The 21,250-nt window shown below is 47.4% G+C and overlaps 1 protein-coding gene across 16 annotated transcripts in view; it reads left to right on the forward strand.

The window, feature by feature from the left end:
• msn (serine/threonine-protein kinase msn) overlaps positions 1 to 21,250 on the forward strand; it is a 35,814-nt gene that overhangs the window by 12,763 nt on the left and 1,801 nt on the right. For 4 of the 16 annotated variants that reach the window (XM_033384892.1, XM_033384896.1, XM_033384894.1 and 1 more), the window contains exons 4-16: positions 8,708 to 9,152; positions 9,238 to 9,480; positions 9,548 to 10,101; positions 10,178 to 10,387; positions 10,891 to 10,911; positions 11,717 to 12,081; positions 12,435 to 12,597; positions 14,057 to 15,043; positions 17,664 to 17,852; positions 19,862 to 20,503; positions 20,586 to 20,741; positions 20,813 to 20,980; positions 21,064 to 21,213. In XM_033384892.1, coding sequence (XP_033240783.1) covers positions 8,708 to 9,152; positions 9,238 to 9,480; positions 9,548 to 10,101; positions 10,178 to 10,387; positions 10,891 to 10,911; positions 11,717 to 12,081; positions 12,435 to 12,597; positions 14,057 to 15,043; positions 17,664 to 17,852; positions 19,862 to 20,503; positions 20,586 to 20,741; positions 20,813 to 20,980; positions 21,064 to 21,213 — 4,293 coding nt within the window. Of the gene's footprint in view, positions 1 to 8,707; positions 9,153 to 9,237; positions 9,481 to 9,547; positions 10,102 to 10,177; positions 10,388 to 10,890; positions 10,912 to 11,716; positions 12,082 to 12,434; positions 12,598 to 14,056; positions 15,044 to 17,663; positions 17,853 to 18,364; positions 18,800 to 19,861; positions 20,504 to 20,585; positions 20,742 to 20,812; positions 20,981 to 21,063; positions 21,214 to 21,250 lie in introns of those variants that run through there. The other 12 variants (XM_033384901.1, XM_033384902.1, XM_033384897.1 and 9 more) reach the window with 11 other exon arrangements.

The following is a 21,250-nucleotide window of genomic DNA, read 5'->3' on the forward strand; positions in this document are numbered from 1 at the left end:
ATTTCAATCTCATTTGATCAAATTGCCGCCCACAAATCGTCCACACAGACACACACACACACGCACACCCACACGCACACTATCTCACTCTGTATCTGTATCTGTATCTTTCTGTCTCTTGCAATTGCGATAAGCAGCATGTCTGTGCCTGTTTATTGTCCATTTGGCTGCAAGGTTAACACACACTCTCGCATGTGTATATGTGTGTGTGTGTGTGTGTGTGTGTACATATTTCAATATCTTGTGGCCTGCCATCCATCTAGCAATCCGGCAATCCATTGATTAAATATGCAAACGAAGAGTTTCGTTCAATCTTTCCCTTTTACTCTATCTCTCTTCGGTTTTCCCCCTCTCTTTTGGTCGATTACTCAGACATTTGCTTAATGGAATTTCATGATTCCTACGGATTTTTATGGCCACCTGTGAGGCGGGGGAAGGGGGAGGGGGGTACATGGTACAGTGGCCACAGCAAATGCAATAGAAGACACCCAAAGTATCAACGTTTGCTCAGCTCTACCGGGAGATCTATGGGAATAGATCCCGTGAAAGATAAAGTTTAGAAGTGGAGCTTCTGGAGGCTCTTTTTCGTTGGTTCCGCAGAGCCCATAGAACTCCCCGATGAAAGTCTCCGCCATTGGAGACCAATGGAAAATGGCTTCCCCCTTAAAGAAGTTTGACTGTAGTTTTGTGGGGTTTTGCCTGCTTTTAATATTTATGTCTATATTTTTTCCACTGTTTTTGTTGAACAATTAATTTATGATTAATTTATTAATTTGTGTTGTGGTTATTTTGCATGCATAATTTGCTGCAGCCGAGCAGCCGAGCAGCCGGGAAAAGTCTTTGTCTTGCCAGCAGAGGGTCTCCCGCAAAGGGAATTGAACTTCTATCTAACATCCACAATGAATGAGGGAGTGAATGCGGCATGCCCCCAGCTCTCTGGCGGCACTCTGATGCTGGTTGCAGTCGTCGCGTCGTCGCCTCTTATCTGCATATAGTCGGGCCAGGAGGGGGGAGGGGGCTCACTGGCTTCCATGTGACATGTGACATCGGAATATACTATATACTATATTTTATTGTTCCATGTAATTGTATGAACAATCAAAAGAGTAACAGAGAGAGGGAGGGAGAGGGAGAGAAAGGCTGAGACCCGGTTGACCCGCAGTCATGGTGTGTGTGTGTGTGTGTGTGTGTGTGTGTGTTGCGGTTGTCCCTCGGCTTCGATAGGGGGAAGTTTTATCGTCTCTCTCCCCCACTCTTTCACTCTCTCGATCTCCCTCCTTCATCCATCTTTCCTGCTTAATTCATTTAATTTCCAATTACCAAAATGTGAACTCCATTTCACAGCCAAAGAGGGGGATCTCTCTCAATTAATTAGAATAAAACCACACATCCCCCCACACCCCTACACACCCCTATGGAAAAAAGGGCACAAAGGAAACCGGAAATTGTTGACACGCAAAAAGTGACGTCATTATCAGCACATATTCTTCTTCTCCTCCCTCCCGCGTCCCCCCTCCCCCCTCCCCCTCCATCTGTTGAAAATAAATTATTATCTTTTGACACAATTTCCCATTGGGGCTTGGGGTTTGGGGCTTGGGGCTTATCTTTTTCGCACAAATAAACGGCACTTTTGGTGTCAACAATGGAAATAGATTCAATGACTCAAAAGGCGGAAATGTCAAGGTAAATTTGCCCCTAAGAGAGGGGGGGGGGAGGGGGCAGTGGGGACTACTGATAAGAAAGACTGCTGCTGCCCCGATGACAGCCATGCAAATTGTTGAATAAATCAAATGAATAAACCATAATTGTGTGAACGGTAATTGGGGAATTACTTGTGGGCTGATAATAGGGGGAATTATGGGGGGTGGGGGGTCCAAGGGGGGTACAAAATGGTGTACAGTAGATGGCGCCAGCGGTTAGTTCTGGTGAAAAATGTCATCGGACCGCGGAAGAGGGCAAACGTGGGGCGGGGGGCATCTGTGAAGAGTATAAGAGGTATAGGAGGTATGAGAGATATAAGAGGTATAAGATATATTAGAGGTATAAGATATATTAGAGGTATAAGAGATGTAAGAGGTATAAGAGGCATAAGATGTATAATAGATATAGGAGGTATAAGAGATATAAGTGATAGAGGTATAAGAGTGGCGTACCGGACATAATGCCATTATTGGATGGAAAGAGTCGTCAAGATCTGTGAAGGAAAGCATTTCTCATCGTTTAAAATCGAAAAAAAGACACGAAACACCACCACCACGCCCCACGTATGCCCCAGATATCGACTACCATCGTCGGAATTGCTTGGACTTGCTTCGAAGGGGCCAAGAATTGGGTAGATTCATGGATTGAAAGAATAGGTGCATAATACGGGGAAATGGTAAGAGTAGAGTAGGGGAATATAAGCTGGAAAAAGCAAATATTTATTGTAGGTAAGAATAGAGGGAGTGGCACAATAGGGGGCGTTGGGGTTTGGGTTAGAGTAGGGGACTGAATAGGGGAAATAATGGGAAATCCAAGGAGGAGCTCCGAAAGATTGAAACAAGCCTGAAGATGTCTTTCATTTCAAGGTATTTCCAATATTCGAGTATCGAATGCTAGTAGGGGGCCTAGAACAGGGGGGAATACATCTTGTAGCAGTAGCATTGGCTCTTAGTGGATTATCTTGGAAGAGTGGAAGAGTTTCAGAATGTAAGAATTCCACATTTCCCACCCTACCCCATCCCTGGCGGGCGGAGGAGGTGTAGCTATTGTCTGGGGCTGTGATGCCACACCTGTGCTAGCTGCCGCATGCCGCATGCTGCACCACTCTCGATTGAGTAACCCGAAGAGCCATCAAAAGGAAGCCAATACCACAGTTGCCCCACACCCGCCCCCCCCGCTCACTTGTGCGCACTCTCATTGGGCTTTTGGGGGAAGGGAGAGGAGGGAGAGGGGCTGGTGGAGGGGAGGCATGTTAATTGTGGCAACAATCTTAGAGCTGCTGCTGCTCCCACACACGTGTGCGCCGCAATTCAATTACAACACTGGCAAAAGATACAAAGATACACGAGCTACGAGATACAAAAACGCAGAAAGAAACCGCAGCAGCCGCCGGAGCAGCCGCCGCAGCACCACGCCCGTGCGATGCGTCAAAAGGTAGACAGTGGAAACCAAACCAAAACCAAAACCAAAAGCAAAAGCAAGCCCCAACATGTGGCAGGGGCAACAGCCTCCGGTTATTGCCTGGCTGCCTGGCTGCCTGTCGCCCTGCCTGCCCCACTGGCCCACTGACAGCAAACTGTGGCAGCAACAGCTGCGTTTTTGGCCAACTTACGCAACACATTTTATGCCCAGTTTTTTTTCAGCTGTCTCTCTGTTTTTTTTTTGTCGATCAGCTTGCAAATTTGTAGGTGATTAAGGGGGTTGGATGGGGCAGGGGGGGGCACAAGGGGCAGGCAGAAGGTTGAATGCTCATCAATTGCCAATTTGTTGATCGTTAGATTCATTCGTTAATTAACCTGGCAGTCGAAATGGAATGCCTGACCCTCCTTTGGGGAGTGGACGCCGTACGCCGTACGCTGTACGATGTATCTGTATCTGCCACTGTATGTATCTTTTGGGCTCCCATATCCGAGTACCGCTTGCAGCTGCCTCATAAAACCGTAAATTGAATGCTTGGCTCAAATGGTGCTTGAAATTTATTTAAAATTTATCTCTGCATTTGGTCAGAGTTGCTTTTCTGCTGCTACAGAGTTGTGGCTGAATGTCTGTGGGGCGGAGGGGGGGTGGGGGTAGGTCAAAGGTGGGTCTCCCTCTCCCTCGCTCGCTTGCTGTCTCCCTTTCATTGAACCACTTAACAGGCTTTTTAGCACTTGGCTGCATTTTCATTAAATTGAATTTTCCACCCCTCCAGTCGTGGGCAGGGGGGGTAGAGTGGTGTCTGGAGTGGAGTTTTGGGGGCCATGCCACTTGAGTGGCACCACACACACACAGCTCCGGCGGGGAAAAGCGCTTTCCACTGGCAGGAGTGGGTGCCCCCACCCTCCACCCTCCACCCCCACCTGATGTGATGGTTAACCCAGTTAGCAAACAGCAACACACACTTTTTGTTTGATGTTCCAGTTTTTTCTCGTCCTCCTCCTCCTCTTCGAGTGCCTTCGGGCCGGGCAAATGTATTTTCGGCCAAGCGACAGTCGAGCGTCGTCTAGACATCGAAGGAGTGTTGGCCAGCGAATTAATTGGGCTTTAACTGGCGATTTTGGGCTTGAATTTTAACTGAAACTCCAAACTACAGGCACACTTGCAGTGGGGCCTGTTCTGCAGCAAACGGATGACGGCTGACGGATGCCCCCCATCCGCCCGTCTTGGCCGGTCCTTCGTTCAGCATTTCACAACTCTGGCACTTGCATTGCCAGTGGCCCGATGATTCGATTTGTTGGCATGGTTTTATGGTTTTATTGGAGCCTGATAGACTGATGAGTACAGCAAAGTAGAATGGTTGCCGGGCCCAAAGCCCAGTAGCCCCAACAGCCCCAAGGCTTTTACTATCTCCTGTTCCGGCCTGGCATTCCGTTATTTGATTACTTCGATTGATGGGTTATGAATCGCCGGATATTTGATTGAATCGATGCATTCCCCTCCGCTCTAGTAACTCCCATCTCGGGATATCTCTCCCACTTTCTTTTGTGCTCCTTTGAGGGATCCCTGAATATATTCTATGCACATTTTATGGAACCCCGAAAGCCCATTCCCCATTTGAGAGGCGAGATCTATTATTTCCTGTAGAAACAAGCAATATTATGGCTTTATCTCAAGTGATTCTTGTTCTTCTTTGCTTTCTTCTAGGCTTTCCATAGATATTCGTGGTACCAACCCCCAATCATGCCACTTCCCTCGCCCTCCTCCTAGCTAAAGCCCCTTCTTCCCTCTTTCTTGTGTTATTTCCCTCCCTTCACTCACCCTCTCGCTGTCTCTTGTTTGTTTCTAGCGATTTTGCGTGTGTCGTGCCCCAAAGTTGGGGCCCAACTTGGAAAACATGTCCAAAAGTTGCTCCTGTTTTTTGTACAATGGGAGAAAGGGGCAGGGCCGCAAAGGGGCAGGCACTTGACAGCATTTCTCTCCACTTCCACCTCCCCCCCTCCACTCTCTCCCTCTCTCTATGCCTTTTTGTGTCAACGTCAGCTGCGAATGCATTTTCCTCTGGGATTTTCGGGAAAATGCGGAAAAATGGCGGGTTGCAGAGGGGTGGGAGGGGCGAGGGTCCGGGCGGCGTCTGGCAATGCGTTTCGGCATCTCAAATACTTTTGAATGAGGGAATATGAATATGAATATGAATACGATTACGATTATGATTATGTGTGTGATTATGCAGTTCTTTGTTTCTTTCTTTCTGCTATCCATATCGTGGATATCCATGTGTATCTCTTGTGTTTGTTGCATTCCGTAGAGGTCTGCCTGCGCTGCATATATGATATCATATCATATACAAAGCCTTTGGCATTCGGGGCTGTGTATCTCACAGATACACCGATACACGAGCCACAGCCGAGACTCGAGTGCTGGAAATTGTAAACCATCTCCGCTCGCCCCTCCTCCCCCTGTGCCCCTCTGTATCGTCGCATAGGTAGGCGAATCCCAATCCGAATCCGAATCGGAGGGACAGCTGCACTCCACAGTCCACAGTCCACACTCCACACTCCACAGAAGAGAGCAGAGCAGAGCAGAGCCAAGCCCCAGAGCCCATTCCATTCCATTTCATTCCACTCTCCAGTACGATCCGCCCCGGCTCTCCCTCCCCCTCTCCCTCCCTCGCCCCCTCCCTTTTGTTGACTTTACCTTTGAAAAGATTTTCACAATGATTTCTTTTTATTGTTGATTATTTTTACAAATTCAGCGATTTCTTGGAGGAGTCCATTGCTTTTGCTTTGAAATAAATAAAAGCCATATGCCATATGGCTTTGCCCCGACTTTTGTTTATTTGTTTATCCCCCCTCTCCCCCCCTCTCCCCCTCTCTTTCTTTTCTGTGTGGAGAGTGGGAGAGTGCACTCCTCCTCCAAAATGATTCACATCGGACTGGGGGGGCAGGGGGCCTTGTAGGCGAAATCTAAAATCAAATTGATGACCAACAAACACTTCCTTCCACCGAAACACCTGCAACACACACAGCCCCCTCCCCCCTGTGCCCCCCTGTGCCACTGTGCCCCGCCTTTTAATGGCCTGCCTAATCGATTTCTCCTCTCTTTCTGGACAATTTTCTGTGTCGTTTTTCAGGCTCCATTAGTGCATGTCATTAATTTGCATAGAGAATCTGCCGCTGCCGCTGCTGCTGCATGCCACAACAGTTAGAGTCAGCCAAGCAGCGATGCAAGATGCAAGATGCCAAGATGCAACATGCTGCACAGCCATTCCAGCAGAATGCCGCTCGTTTGCCTGAGTTTTTAATAACATTTTGATCGAATCTTCACCTGGCCATGCAGCCATGGAGCCATGGAGTAACGCCTCGTTTCGGTAATCGATAAAAGCGGCGCATGGAAGGGGGGGCGGGGATGGGGGGATTGCTCCTTTTTGAATTGAGAACGAATGAGACGAATACCCTGCCTTCTCTGGCAGAAGGGGAACTCCATGGATTATAGTGGGTTTAGTTTAGATCTAGTTCTTTGGAGAGGGATCGTGCCGACTCCTGGGTGGTGAAATCTACTCTATAGATACTTTACTTGGAGGAGTATTATCCTGTAGAGCTTTCCTTGGGGGATACCCAAATATCGTTCCATAATCCTAATTCTGTTCCATTTTTGATGGTAAATTCTGTGCCTGGCTGCCTTTCGCCAAGAAATATAAGCCGTAATCGGCTTTCAATTAATGCAGAATCTGAAGCATAAGACTTGTGCCGCTCTCCAGAGTGTACGACGGGGCAAAACATGTCTCAAACTCGTAGATACACGGACACAGGCAGCCAGATAGATAGATGGATGGATAGTTGGATGGATGGCCGCTTCACTTCATCAGGCACCATCGGCTTCGGCAGTGCCTATCGCCTATCGTCACTTAAATTGCTATCATCTCTCGTTAAGAATTCTGATTTATGGCTGAGAATGGGTGCCCCACCAGGGGATGGGATGGGGTGGGGGAGATGTGGAGATGCTTGCTGCTCAGTCACTCAATTAAAACTGTATTAAATGTAAAATGACTTGAAAAGCGGCTTAAAAGACGACACGACACGACAACGACAGCCACAGCCACAGCCCCCAGAGCCATCCACAAGAGGATGCATCATCTAACCGGAGTGGAGCGGAGTGGAGTGGAGTGGAGTGGAGTGGAGGGGAGTGGAGCGTTGAAAACCGGTAACCGGTTGGTCAGGACAACTCAATCTCTCTGGGCTGATAGCCAGGGGCGGGGGCACGGGGCGGGGGAGCATTTTGTGGCATAAAAAACAATTTGCAAGTTTTTGATTAAAGTGGCAACTAATTGAAACTACGGGTACGGGTAATTGTCGGGGGCCGGCTACGTGACTGGAAAATGTTTGAGAATATAGTTTAAACAAGTTAATAAATACTCCTGGGAGTTCCCAGAAGAACAAAAAGCACTGTAATCGCTTGCAAAAATCCAAAGATTGAGTGGAGAATCGTTCTTTCTCTAGAGGGAAAACTGTGCAAAAGTGCTATACAGATCGCATCTAAGGAATGAAGAAAGCCTCCCTGAAGGCAGGCCTCCATAAGAGTTCCTACAGAGAAGAAAGAGTTGAAATCTTCTTGAAAGAGCTTTAAGGAATCTCCTCTGAATGAGCTCTTCGATTAGTCAGCTTTTACAAGATCTATCTCTGAGATCTACCTATGTTTCGTTTGGTCTTCCTTCTCCCTCGATTAATCATCTTGAAGGTCTTCTAAAGGGCAGGGGATCCCTCCTCTAAGGCATCGCCTGTGCAGTTCCCCCTTGAAATGCCTCCTTTGCAGTGCTGCTCATCTCCTGGTGATTCGCCTCTTAGTCACCTCTCGAAAGGTTCCAAACAGCAAAGAAAACAAGTATAGAGCTGATCTGTACGCCAAAGAATCCTCCCCCCACCTAGAGAATCCCCCCGCTTCGATTAGTCATTCGCCATTCGCCATTGCATTGAATGAGAGGGGGGGAGAGTGGTGGGGAGAGGGAGAGAGATAGTCGTACTCGAACTATTTGTGGCATGATGTTTACCTTAAATACTTGACACTCTGATTGAGTAGCAGACACATTACCACACTTGAGGTTGATGCCACCTCCTCGGGGCCACCGCCATCCTCCTTCCTTCCAGCTGCACTCCAGACAGAGTCGTCGTCGTCGCCTCCTGCCTCCCCCTCCCCCTCCCCGCCCCGCCCGTCTTGTGGAGTGCCTTCTCTATTGTTTGATTTCATTGGAAGTCTACTATATATTGTTGTGGCTGTGGCTGTGGCTCTGGCGCTGGCTTTTGTTTAAATAATCGTTTTTCATGCGTCGCAGTTTGTTGACGCCGTGGGGCAGTGGCAGAGACGGAGATGCACTAACCGCCAACGCCTTCATGGCCATCAGTAGCGTCATCGACATCGTCGACAGAAGTGCATTAAACAGCCTTCAATGCCGCAATAATGAAACGTGAATGAAAAACAACAAATAAAAGCCCATGCCATGCCCCACACATTCGACCTCGATCTTTGACCCCCTCGCACCCCCCCCGAAAGCCGAAAGATTAAACATTTCCCGCATCTGTTTTGCCGCCTGCAGGGCCGTCACACAAAGACTGGACAATTGGCTGCCATAAAGGTGATGGACGTCACCGAGGACGAGGAGGAGGAGATCAAGCTGGAGATCAATGTGTTGAAGAAATACTCAAATCATCGCAACATTGCCACCTACTACGGGGCGTTCATCAAGAAGAGTCCGCCCGGCAAGGACGACCAGCTCTGGCTGGTGATGGAGTACTGCGGCGCCGGCTCCGTGACGGACCTGGTGAAGTCCACCAAGGGCCAGAGCCTCAAGGAGGAGTGGATCGCCTACATCTGCCGCGAGATCCTGCGCGGCCTGAGCTACTTGCACTCGAACAAAGTCATCCATCGGGACATCAAGGGCCAGAATGTCCTGCTCACAGACAATGCGGAGGTGAAGCTGGTCGACTTTGGAGTCTCCGCGCAGCTGGACCGCACGATAGGCAGGAGGAACACGTTCATTGGTGAGTCATCTATGGCGTCTCTCTGGAGATTACCGCCTGCTAAACGCGTCTCTCTCTCTCTCTCTCTCTCTGTCTCTGCGCACAGGTACTCCCTACTGGATGGCGCCGGAGGTCATTGCCTGCGACGAGAATCCCGATGCCACATACGACAACCGATCGGACCTGTGGTCGCTCGGGATCACTGCCTTGGAGATGGCTGAGTCACAGCCGCCGCTGTGCGATCTCCATCCGATGCGGGCCCTCTTCTTGATTCCCCGCAACTCGCCGCCGCGCCTCAAATCGAAGAAATGGTCCAAGAAATTCCACGGATTCATTGACACGGTGTTGGGTGAGTCATCGTCCTCCCCCCCGACTGGAGGACTGTGGACTCTCTACTAATTCATTTGCACTTTCAGTCAAGGACTACCATCAGCGGCCTTATACCGAGAATCTGCTGAAGCATGGCTTCATCAAGGACCAGCCCACGGACCGGCAGGTGCGCATCCAGCTGAAGGACCACATCGATCGCTGCAAGAAGCGCAAGCAGGAGAAGGAGCGCGAGGACTACCGCTACTCGGGCAGCGACAACGACGACGATGAGCCGCAGCTGGCGGGCGAGCATAGCTCCATTGTCCAGGCCCCCGGCGGCGACACTTTGCGCCGCAACTTCCAGCAGATCCAGGAGGGTCGTATCGCGGCCGAGCAGCAGCAGCACCACCAGCTGATGGCCCATGCCCACGCCCAGGCAGCGGCCGACCATGCCGCCGCCCAGGCGCAGCTGCACCAGCAGCAGCAGCGGCAGGCGGCCGCCGCGGCGGCAGCAGCAGAGGCGCATGCAGCAGCCGCATTTGCAGCGCAACAGGCCCAGGCGCAGGCGGCGGCAGCCGCCCAACAGCAGCAACAACAGCAGGCACAGCAGCAGGCACAGGCGCAGCAGCCGCAGGCGAATCGACAGCAGAAACCGCCATCGGTAGGAGTTGGATCGCTCGCTATCCTTCCAGTAGAATCGCCCTAACCCGTGTGTATGCTCTCTCTTGGTTCTACAGCGCCAGCAGATCGAGGAACCAGGTCCGCCGGCACGCCCACAAATACCACAGCGTCTGATTGTGGTGCCAGATCCACCGCATGCCAATCGGCCATTGCCACCGACCCCGAAGTGCGGCGGCGGCGGAGGAGGAGGAGGCGGCGGCGATCAGCCAGCGGGTCAGACGCCCCAGCAGCAGCAGCGAAACTCGCAGAATAACTTCAAGCCATCGGTGCGTATCGGTAGAAGGAGATTAACGCAGGGAATACTCTGAACGGGAGGCTAGGCTGCTGATAACAAAAGCAGAAGCAGAATCCCCTCTCTGGGGAGGAAGGAAGGTCTTTGCAGAGCAATGACTCCAGAGCTCTAGAGCTCTTCCTCTCTCGCCTTTTGCGAAAGAGTACAAGTACATATATCGCCCCACCCCCCGTCATCGTAATGTTGTTGTGTGTCCCCCCCCACTCCCCCACCCGCATTCAGAAGTAGTGTCGATTCGATTTTATGTTACGCTCATAAGTAATCCCCCAATTTCGTATTCTTCTTTTATTTTCATGTATTTTGTGCGCCTACATACAAACAATCTGTATATCCGTATATATCTTTATATATATATCAATGAATATCCATCGATTTATGATTTATGACTCATGCGTAACCCCCCCACCACCACCACCACCACCACGTCGTATGATTTTCCTACACGAAACACACACCAAACAACAACAACAACAACAGTTACCACCAAGGAGACCTGAGGTATGTCTGTCCAGCGATTTGCAGTCGAGGAAGGCCATCCACGAGCCGCCGCCTGTTGCATTTGTTCTTCTGTTCTGTTTTTGCTTCTCTTTCCGTTCGCTTGCATTTTCCATTTTCCTATTTATAGTGTACATTTCCATTGCTGTGTGAAGTGCATTGAAGCGATCCTGTGGGGGGGATCTACTAAAGATCCCCGCTCTCGAAAGTCGTTCTACAATGCACTTCATATGAATAGTGAATAATGAATAACGATTGTAATCCCAAGCCCCCATTCAGGGGGGTGCCCACCCGCAACTACCCCCAAAAACCATCCCAACCCCTACCAAAAAAACACTTTTGCACGTGCCACTAATACCAGTTTTTGAACCGAATCCGAATCCGAATTGGAGCCTAAAACTTCAAACTAACTCTTGAATAGAGCCTCCACTAACTCCTGTGAATCCTGTGCCTGGCACTGACTTTCCCGCATCTAATCGAAGCTCTCTGTTTCTGGAGATGCCCTAAAGCCTTCTCTGTAATGTAATCTCTAACCCACAAACTGTTCTGTTCTGTAATCTGCATCGAATGCTCGTTTCTGCAACGTTTCTGTATCTGTATCTATAAGAAGGAGCTCTATCTTGAAGGAAAACCAATCTAATTCTCAATTATATCTCGTTCCCCCATTCCCCCAAACGAAAAACTGTGGTATTATGTGGAATCTATACACACACACCAACACACACACACACGACACACACACACACACGAAAATCCTCAAAAACAAAAAACGGAAAACCGAAAAATGTACTATATAAAAAAACTGTAGGATCATTTGGATGTGTTAGCAGCACAATTAAATGAATTGGGCGTGGTCTCCTCCCAACAGCCGCAGCCACAGACAGCAGCAGCAGCATCAGCCGGAGGGGCAGCCGGGGCCGGTGCAGGAGGGGCCCAGCAGCAGGCGGCCCAGCCGGAGGCGCCGCCGCGCAACAATCGGGGCTCCGGGTCCGCCTCGGGGGCATCGAAGCCGGCCGCCGTGCTGCCACAGCAGCAGTCGAACAATCATCTGGGACAGCCCGTGAATCCGCTGGATCCGTTGGACAGCAGCGACTCGGACAGCGAGCCGGATGAGCCGAACGATCGGGCCAGGAACGATGGCACTCTGTTGGCCAGCGATCCGCCCAAGCCGCTGTAAGTACCACCCACACACACACACGCACAAAGAAGGGGGCGTGAAAAAAAAAGTAAAAGTAGATCACGCATCAATCATCTCTCTCTCTCTCTGAATACTAACCCAAACTTCACAACATTCTTGTCTCTCACTCGTTTAAACAAATCATTTTACACCCCAAAATACCCACTCCGAACCCCTACAAAATCCCATCTGACAACCCATTGAAATCCTATATAAACTCACACGAAATCCTTCCAAAATCCAACTCTTATTCCCGATTCCCGATTCCCAATCATTTCCATTCATCAACAAAACGATTTGCCGCCCCTTTTTTGTTCTGTTTTTCGTTTGGTTTTTGCGTTTTGTTCAGACCCGAATTTTCATATAGGCCTGGTCTGGGACCCGTCTCCGAGGACGGCAACACGACAACGCCCCTTGGCAGCCACGGCAGCGGAGGGCCGCCCAACCGGCCACTGCCCCCCACGCCCGATGACGACGATCAGGCAGGAGATCGCACGCTGATCATGAAGCGCGTAAGTACTCACAGAAGCATCCAAGTTCAGTCGATTCCGATCTATACTCTATGCTCTTTATTTCGACATATATACGATCGATACGATCTATACGATCGATACGATCCGTATATATGAGGAGTACGTTTCCTTCGATTTAGTTTAGTTTTTAGTTTTTGTTCGTATTGATTTTAAACGATGATGAAAATGAGATGAAAAAACCAATATCCGGGGGATCAAATCAGTGATCAGAATGCGTATAGACCAGGCCCCGCCCCGCCCCGCCCACCGATTGTACAAATTGTAAACTATAGCTTTTGTAGGGTTAAAGGAACCAATCAATCAATCAATCTAATCCAATCCAATCCAATCCAACAATCAATCAATCAATTAAGCGTAATATAAATCTAAGTTGTTTCTTTTTTTTCGACTTTTGCGGTTGCGGTTTCTTTCTTTTTAGACGAAAAGAAAACAGTTTTGATTTATTTTTTTTTCATTCAAGATTTAGCTTAAAATTTATACCTACCATATTTACATATATATATCCATATATCCTTTGACCTACTAAATTTTGATCGGAAATAATATATATATTTAATTTTATTATTAATTTTCCATATATTTATTTTGAGTAAAAAAAGAAGAAGAAGAAAAAACAGTGTGAAATCTTTTTCGTGAATTATTCTTTTGAAGAAAACCAAAATTTAGTTATTTTCGTGTGTTTTGTACAAAATATTTCTCTTATGTTTATTCCGTGTTTATTTATCGATTGAGCAAAAGATGTGTGTGCTGTTTGCATCTATGAAATGCACATGTATCTGTATCTATATCTATATATCCATATACATATATACAAATATGCACTGGTGCGTATAGAATGTTCCACACCGATCGAACCCAATCGAATGTTGTATATATAGAGAGAAAAAAAAACCGTATTATTGCACCCCAACGAAGAAAGCGAAAAATTCAAAATCTCACACAGATACAACACACTCACACATACACTTGCATAAACATATCTATATATACTGTACGATGCCATATATCTATATACGATCCGATCCGATCCGATCTGTATGGAGCGAAGAAAAAGATGGCTCCATTCGCGAAGGAGAATTCATGAAAAATGTTACATGCTGTTGTGGTGGGGCATAGAATCTCCTCCTACTCCTACCCCTCCCCACTCCCAACCCCACCCCCACCCCCACCCCCACCCTTCGTCCTTTAGAGTCGCCTCTAAGTATGCAACAGAGACTGCAAGAACAAAAACAACAACCAACAAAGTAAAAAACCTAAAACAAAAAGTAAACCTAACACACAAATTCTTCTCTTGCGCTGCTACTCACAACAACAACAACAACAACCAACAACAACTACTACTACTCCTACCCGAAACAACCCCCAATCCCCGATCCACACACACACACACACACACACACACACACACTCAAACACGACACACACAACCTCGGAACAGAATATAAACCCCCTGCTAAGGACATCATCCGCTGTCGTCGTGCCACGAAGGGAGGAGGCAAATCTTCTCAGGGACTGGGACTTTGATCGATTCTTTCCGAAGACCGGAGCCAACAGTGGAGCTGGAGCGGGAGCTGGAGCTGCAGCAGGACGTGTCAGTGGCAGAGCCACCGGCGGAAGTGGCAGTGGCAGTGGCAGCGGAAGCAGTGGCAGCCCCACAACGACGGCCAGCCTCAGTCGCAGCTCGCAGCAGAGCACGCTCAAGGTGGAGACGAAGCTGCAGAGGGCCAGTGTGGCGGAGGCCATCACCAGGCCAGTGCCCAGGGGCTATCAGCCGCTAAAGGGCACAGGCGCAGGCGCAGGCGCGGGTGCCACAAGTATTGCCAAAGAAAAGGGAGCTGCCGCTGGAGCCGCAAGCAGCAGCAGCAGCAGCAACACTTCGAAGTCGCAGCACAAACGAGTAGAGTCGAATTTTGTGCGCGGCTTTCGGCGTGAGAACTCGGACTTCTTTCCGCTAAACAAACGCCACTCTGCAGTGCTGAGCGGCACCACCAGCAGCAACCACAGCAACAACAGCAACAGCAGCAACAGCCACAGCAACAGCGGCCGCGCAGCCTCCACAATACAGCTGCAAATTGTCCAAGCTAGCCAGAGAGCCAGTGCCATGTACCAAAGGAACAGCATTTACAACACCAGTAACAGTGCCACAGCCACAACCACAGCCACAGCCAGTGGCAGCAGCAAGAGCAAGACCACCTCTCCAGCAGCAGCAGGAGCAGGAGCAGGAGCAGTGGCTGCCAAGTCGGGAGCAGGAACTCCTGCCACTAAATCGAGTTGGGCGAATCTTGATTTCTTGCGTCCGCGTCGCGAAAAGACTGAATCCGTCATTGTGTTGCAGAATGCTGCCTCTCGAGCCCACCAGCAGCAACAGCAGCAGCAACAACAGCAGCAGCAGCAGGCGCAGCAGCAGCAGCAACAGCAGCAGCAGGTAAACGTTCTCAGCTCGCACAAACAAACAAACAACAAACTCCAACAATCAACCTTCAGAAGAGGCAAACAAACATCACAAAAAAAGAAAAGAAAAGAAAAAAAAAACCAAAAGCATATGTCGTTCTTCCATTCCAATTGTGTTTTGTCTTGGCGCCAGAAATGTAAACGTAAACCAAACCAAACCAAAAAAAAGCAACAAAAATGTTAAAATTTACCATCGCTCGCTTTCTCCCATACTCACCAAACACACCACACCACAACTCACCACACCACACCACCAGGCACATGGCGACTCCGCTGGCATTCGCTCGTATTGTTAATAACATTTGCAGACTAACAGCCTCGCAACTCGTAAATAACACCACCCAAACACCCACACACGCACACAAAAACGCATCTGTTGATAATGAAAACTGATGGACAATTCTGTGGGAAACCATCGCGAAAGAACCTGGAACAGACTGTACCTGTACCCTTGCAGATTCACATTTTTCATATTTACTGTCGCTTTTTGGGGGTTTTCCTGGAAGTTTTCCCTCATCAAAACAGGATGTTGGACCGATAGTTGCTTCTACCTTGGGAAGCTCAAGCTCAATGCCTTGGCAGCCAGCAACTTAACCTCAAATTAGAGGCACTTTCTGGGACGGGACGGGACGGACGTAGATGGCTTGAGCTTACTCGCTCGTATTTCATACTGGAATTTTCCTCCTGGACAGTGACATGCAATGACTGCATCCCTAGACTTGCAGTCTATCAAAGTTCCTTTCCCAAAACCCTCTGCAAGGGGTATCCCAGTTCAAGCACAGTCCACCTGCCGGCCGAGAAGTGCTGCTGCACGACGCGCTACCCTCGACTAGCAGTCTATCAAAGTCGCTTTCCTCAAACCCTCTGCAAGGGGTATCCAAGCTTAAGGAGGGTCCACCTGCCGGCCGAGAATTGCTGCTGCACGACGCGTGACCCTAGACTTGCAGCCAGTCAAAACACCTTTCCCAAAACCCTCTGCAAGGGGTGTACACAGTTCAAAAGTATAAAATATAACTTGTATATTCGTTTGGTGTGCTCACATATTGTTTCATATTGTACTTATCCGTATCTTTTCATTGCCTGAGCATGTTTTGGTTTCTGTTTGATTTACCTTTGGGATTTACATATTTTTTATTGCATTTTTCATTTGTAAGATCTAAGCTACATCCCCCAAGAGCGGAGCCGTAATTAAGTCGCTAATCTCTAATACTAAGCGTTTTTGGGCCGGGCTAATGTGCAACTAACAAACGCAAATCGATTGCTTTCTAACACCAAAAACAAATGTAAATAACTCTAGTCGCAAAAACACACACACACAAGAGGCAAAATTATCGAATGCTAATGAGATGTGATCCATTAAACAGACCCGTACTCGTAGACCCGTAGACCCGTAGACTGGTAGACTTGTAGAGCAGAGGTTGAAGCTTTTTCTATACCTAAATCTACTTCGAATCTTTGATAAAACTATTAAGTAGAACCGGAAGTCCTCAGTTTTAGTAGGGGTGGATTGAAAGGCTTAAAGGGCTTAAAATTCGATTCGATTGGGTTTAGTTTTGCACAGCTATAAATTTAGAGATTTCCTAGAATGGCCAAGAAAAACACCAGCAGAAACGTAGAGGAACCCATCACTAGACTCCTCACCTCTGGGCGCTACTTAGGGGCCACTTCCATGAGTTCTTTAACCCTTGATTATAGCTAGTTTTACAGATAACACGTACACATATCGAGTAGTATCACTGCCCCAGTCCTAACCATGTAACTTATCGTGCTCTGCTGCTGTGCTCTCTGTATCATCATGTTCTACTTTGCCTAATGCTACCCAAAATTGTTTTAAAGCTTTTCTGTGCAAAGACGAAACTAGAAAAATCAATTGAAGAGTTTGGTTAACGAATGGAGAGCTAATTAAGAAATGTTAAAATGTATAAAGCCCCCAATCCTGGAATTGTTCTTGCAACTTGTTGAGCAACGTTTGCCTGCTGGAGTGCCGCGAGGAATGTGTTGCTGCCTCCACCCCCCCTCTCCACCACCATTTGCGTCCACGTGTGATAGTTTAAGTGCTTTACATGTCTAGCTTTAAAACAATTTTGAAACCATACGAGAGAGAGTGAGAGAGAGAGAGATAGATGCCTACTATATGTTTTTTTAGATTGTAAGCTCTTCTATATAGTAAATGGATATTACACGCACACACCCACCCCACCTCCCACACACATACACACACACACACACACTCTCTCCGTTCGACTACTATATACATATATCTGTATATCCATTGGGGCTTTTGTAGAAACAGGGGATCGATCCACATATCCATTTAGGCGACCTTCAGTGTCTCTTCTCTCATTGGCATTCATTTATTTTGTTCTGCTACGTTCCACGTTTGTTTTTTTTTTTGTTTTTGATTCATTTGTTGTTTATATCTGTTCGTTCCTCCTCCAACTGTATCTATCTATCTGTTTATCTATCTATCCTCCCACTATCTATTCTCCCACTACCTGATTTAATTTTCAACTTCTATCCGAACCTCGCTCCAAAGTACGTTACTCTTGCACTGTACTAAACTGTTTCTTGTTGCATCTTTCTGTCCCATTCAGAATCGCGGAGTTGGCGGCGGAGGAAGCAGCAGCGGCGGCGGCGGCGGCGGTGGAAGCAGCGGAGTGGGTGGAGCCGATGGCAGCGTTTTGGGTACACCCGGAACCCGCACCAGCAGCGTACTGCCCGATCTGCTTAGCCAGGCATCGCCGGCCACACCGCCACGCCATGATAAATCATCCAGTGAGGAGGTGAGTAATGCCAGCCACAGTCACAGCCAGAGTCACAGCCATAACCATAACCATATACTATATACTATATGTATGGGCTATAAACATCATATACTTTTACTTTTGTGTGTTCTACTACCACCTCGTTGTACTTTTTTTTTTTGTTTTTTGTGTGTTTTCGTTCGTAACCTTTGAGAGTCCTTGCCTTACTTATTACTTGTCTCAATATCGCTGTCTGTTCCTCGCCAAATCGAGTCATTCGCATTGTGTTTGTCCTCAAAGTCTTCCGATTAGATAAGGAATCATCAGTGTTCCACTATCGAAAATTCCGACTTCCAAATAAATCACTGAGGGATCTCTGAATCCGTACCGTACAGTGGTGCGATTGCCTACTAACCTGCCGCCACAAAGCGGCGATTTACGAGTATACATATGTATTTTGTTCAGTATTCCCCCTCCCCCTTCCCCCCCACCCATTAATTGTTATCATTTTGTGATCCTAAAACGTAACTCTAACCTCCACCTCCACCCAGAAAGTACATACGTATGTGACTAATCCCAAACCCGAACCCGAACCCAAACCAGAAATCAAAGGAAGAGAACATACAATACCATTTATCTGGGATAGTACTATATACATAAATACGTGGGAGCAAAGTTTCATTACGAAGAGAGTGCAAAACAGTGACAATTGGTCGACAATTTTAGAAAAGTATATATTTGCATGAAGCATGAGTAAAATCAAAATTAAACCCACAAAAAAAAAAGAATTTCTTTAACCCCAAAATTAAAAAAAAGAGAAAAAAAAAGAAAAAAAACCACACACACAACGAACGTTTAAACAAATTTCTTCTTCTTAATTGTGCTTTGTCTTTCCGCAACGTTTGAGCTGATGGCCACTACGATATATTCTAACCAATTACAAATCAATTACCAATCAAATACCAAACAAACAAAACATTACAATAGTAAGTATTTATGAATAAAAACAAAACAAAAACCAAAAATCCCCTAAAAAATACCAAATACCAAAAACAAGCTCTCCCACCAACAACAAAAAATACTCTTCTTTTGTATAATTTTACTCTCTTTACTCCCAAACATTTCTTGCTACCAAACAAATCAAGAAACCACCTTTTGTGTTGTATATTTCTCCAACGATTTTCAAACTCATTTTCACACCGTGCCCCCCCCCTCCCGCCGCCGTATGTGTATCTTATAAGTTCTTTCAAATGGCAAAAGGGCAAAAATCCCCAAACACTTGTGTATCTGCACTGCAGGAATGCCTTTCAGTTTCGATTTCACCTCCAGTTGCTCCTCGCTGTCTCTCCCTCTCTCACTCACTCACTCTCTCTGTACATACAATAGACCATTCCATCTCTTTTTATTGTATATTCCTTTGTGCCAGTCGAGTGCTAACAGATCTCCATACACATATCCCATATTCCATCTTGCCATACACCCACATCTGCAGGCGAAAATGTAACCCAAAAGATTGGAATTTGAATTCGAATACTTATTCACACGCGCACACACACACACACGCATACACACACACAACATATATAATATTCGGCCTCTGGGGAAAGACTAAACACATATCAATTTTTACCAATATTATTTAACATTTCCACGTTTCTACAAACTTTTAACAAGAATGAATGAGAGTTCTCTTTTTGGCTATAGTTTCAATTATTCGTTAGTTTAAGCATCCCTAACCCACACGAAACACCCCCACGCCCTTGTAATGCACACTCTACAGACTCTACACACCCCCGACCATCCCCAACCATCCCCTAAAGCATGTTGTAATTTATTTAATAAACTTTATTCCTTTTGTTTTTACATCTCCAGACTAATTGTAATTTTTTCTTTGCACTTTTTCTATTTTTCTTTTTCTCTGTATAATTACCAATAAAAAACAAAAACCAAAAAACAAATCAAAAATCAATCAATATAAACAAATAATCGCTAATCGAATCGAATCGAATCGAATTGAATCGAAAATCGTTTATCGATATTTCATGCAGTATCAAGCGGCCATCAGTTCATCCGTGCATTCCACGCCATCGAAATCGTTTATCGCTAGCAGCGGCAACGGAGCCGTCGGTGGCCACGGCCTCGTCCCCGGCCTCGGCATCGGCCTTGGGGGTGGTAGCGTCGTCGGTGGCGTGATTATTAGCAACAGCAGCAATAATTCGCCACAGTCGACGATATCGCTCGCCTCGTCCTCGTCGAATTCGCGACAGAACTCGCCAAAGAATTCGATCAGTAAGACGCGTTCCACCAGCAGTATTACTAATTTATTGCACAAATCTGCTTCTTCCTCCTCTGCGAACATCCACCATCCACCACATCCATCGAATGCCCCGTTATCGGCCTCCTCGAACGCCGCCAACTTGCCAACGCACGCGTACGCGCTGCAACAGAAACAACGCAGTTTCCTTACCTTCGGTTTCGGGGCCGGCGGCTCCGGCCCGTCGCGTCGTGAGTCGCACGTGAATGTCAATGTGACGCCCACCTCCCACGAGGCGGCCAACGATACGCCCGAGATCCGTAAGTATAAGAAGCGCTTCAATTCGGAGATACTCTGTGCGGCGCTATGGGGCGTCAATTTGCTGATTGGCACAGAGAATGGCCTGATGCTGCTCGATCGTTCCGGCCAGGGGAAGGTAAGACCATCTGAAAATCCAAATCGAAATCCAAATCCAAACCGAGATTCGATGATCATTTGGTTTGCTTTTCTGCTTGCAGGTCTATCAACTCATCTCAAGACGCCGCTTCCAGCAAATGGAAGTGCTAGAGGGTCAAAACATATTGGTTACCATATCCGGCAAGAAGAATCGCGTGCGTGTCTACTACTTGTCCTGGCTCAAGTCGAAAATCTTGCGCACCGATGGACTCTCCGATGTGAGCCCAACCGAATATATTTCCACTTGAGTGTGTACTTTAATGCTTGTGTGTGTTCTTTAATCGAATAGCAAGTGGAGCGTCGCAATGGCTGGATTAATGTGGGTGATCTACAAGGTGCTGTACATTTTAAGATTGTCAAATACGAAAGGATTAAGTTCCTAGTGATTGCATTAAAAGACTCTATTGAAATATATGCATGGGCTCCCAAACCATATCACAAATTTATGGCATTTAAGGTAGGTCGTCGCTGCAAAGAGGGGTCTCTCTTCTTTGAGTTTTGTTTTGAATAAGTATACAAATTTTGGTTGATTTTTCGTAGAATTTTGGTGAATTGGAACATCGCCCGCTTTTGGTCGATCTCACAATTGAAGATCAGTCGAGACTGAAGGTGATTTATGGCTCGGCCGAGGGTTTCCATGCGGTTGATTTGGACTCAGCTGAAGTATACGACATATATCTTCCCAAACATGTAAGCTCGAACCCCACGTGGGTGGGAGACGACATTA

This window comes from Drosophila pseudoobscura, chromosome X, assembly GCF_009870125.1.
Source record: "Drosophila pseudoobscura strain MV-25-SWS-2005 chromosome X, UCI_Dpse_MV25, whole genome shotgun sequence".
NCBI classification, from domain to species: Eukaryota; Metazoa; Arthropoda; class Insecta; order Diptera; family Drosophilidae; genus Drosophila; species Drosophila pseudoobscura.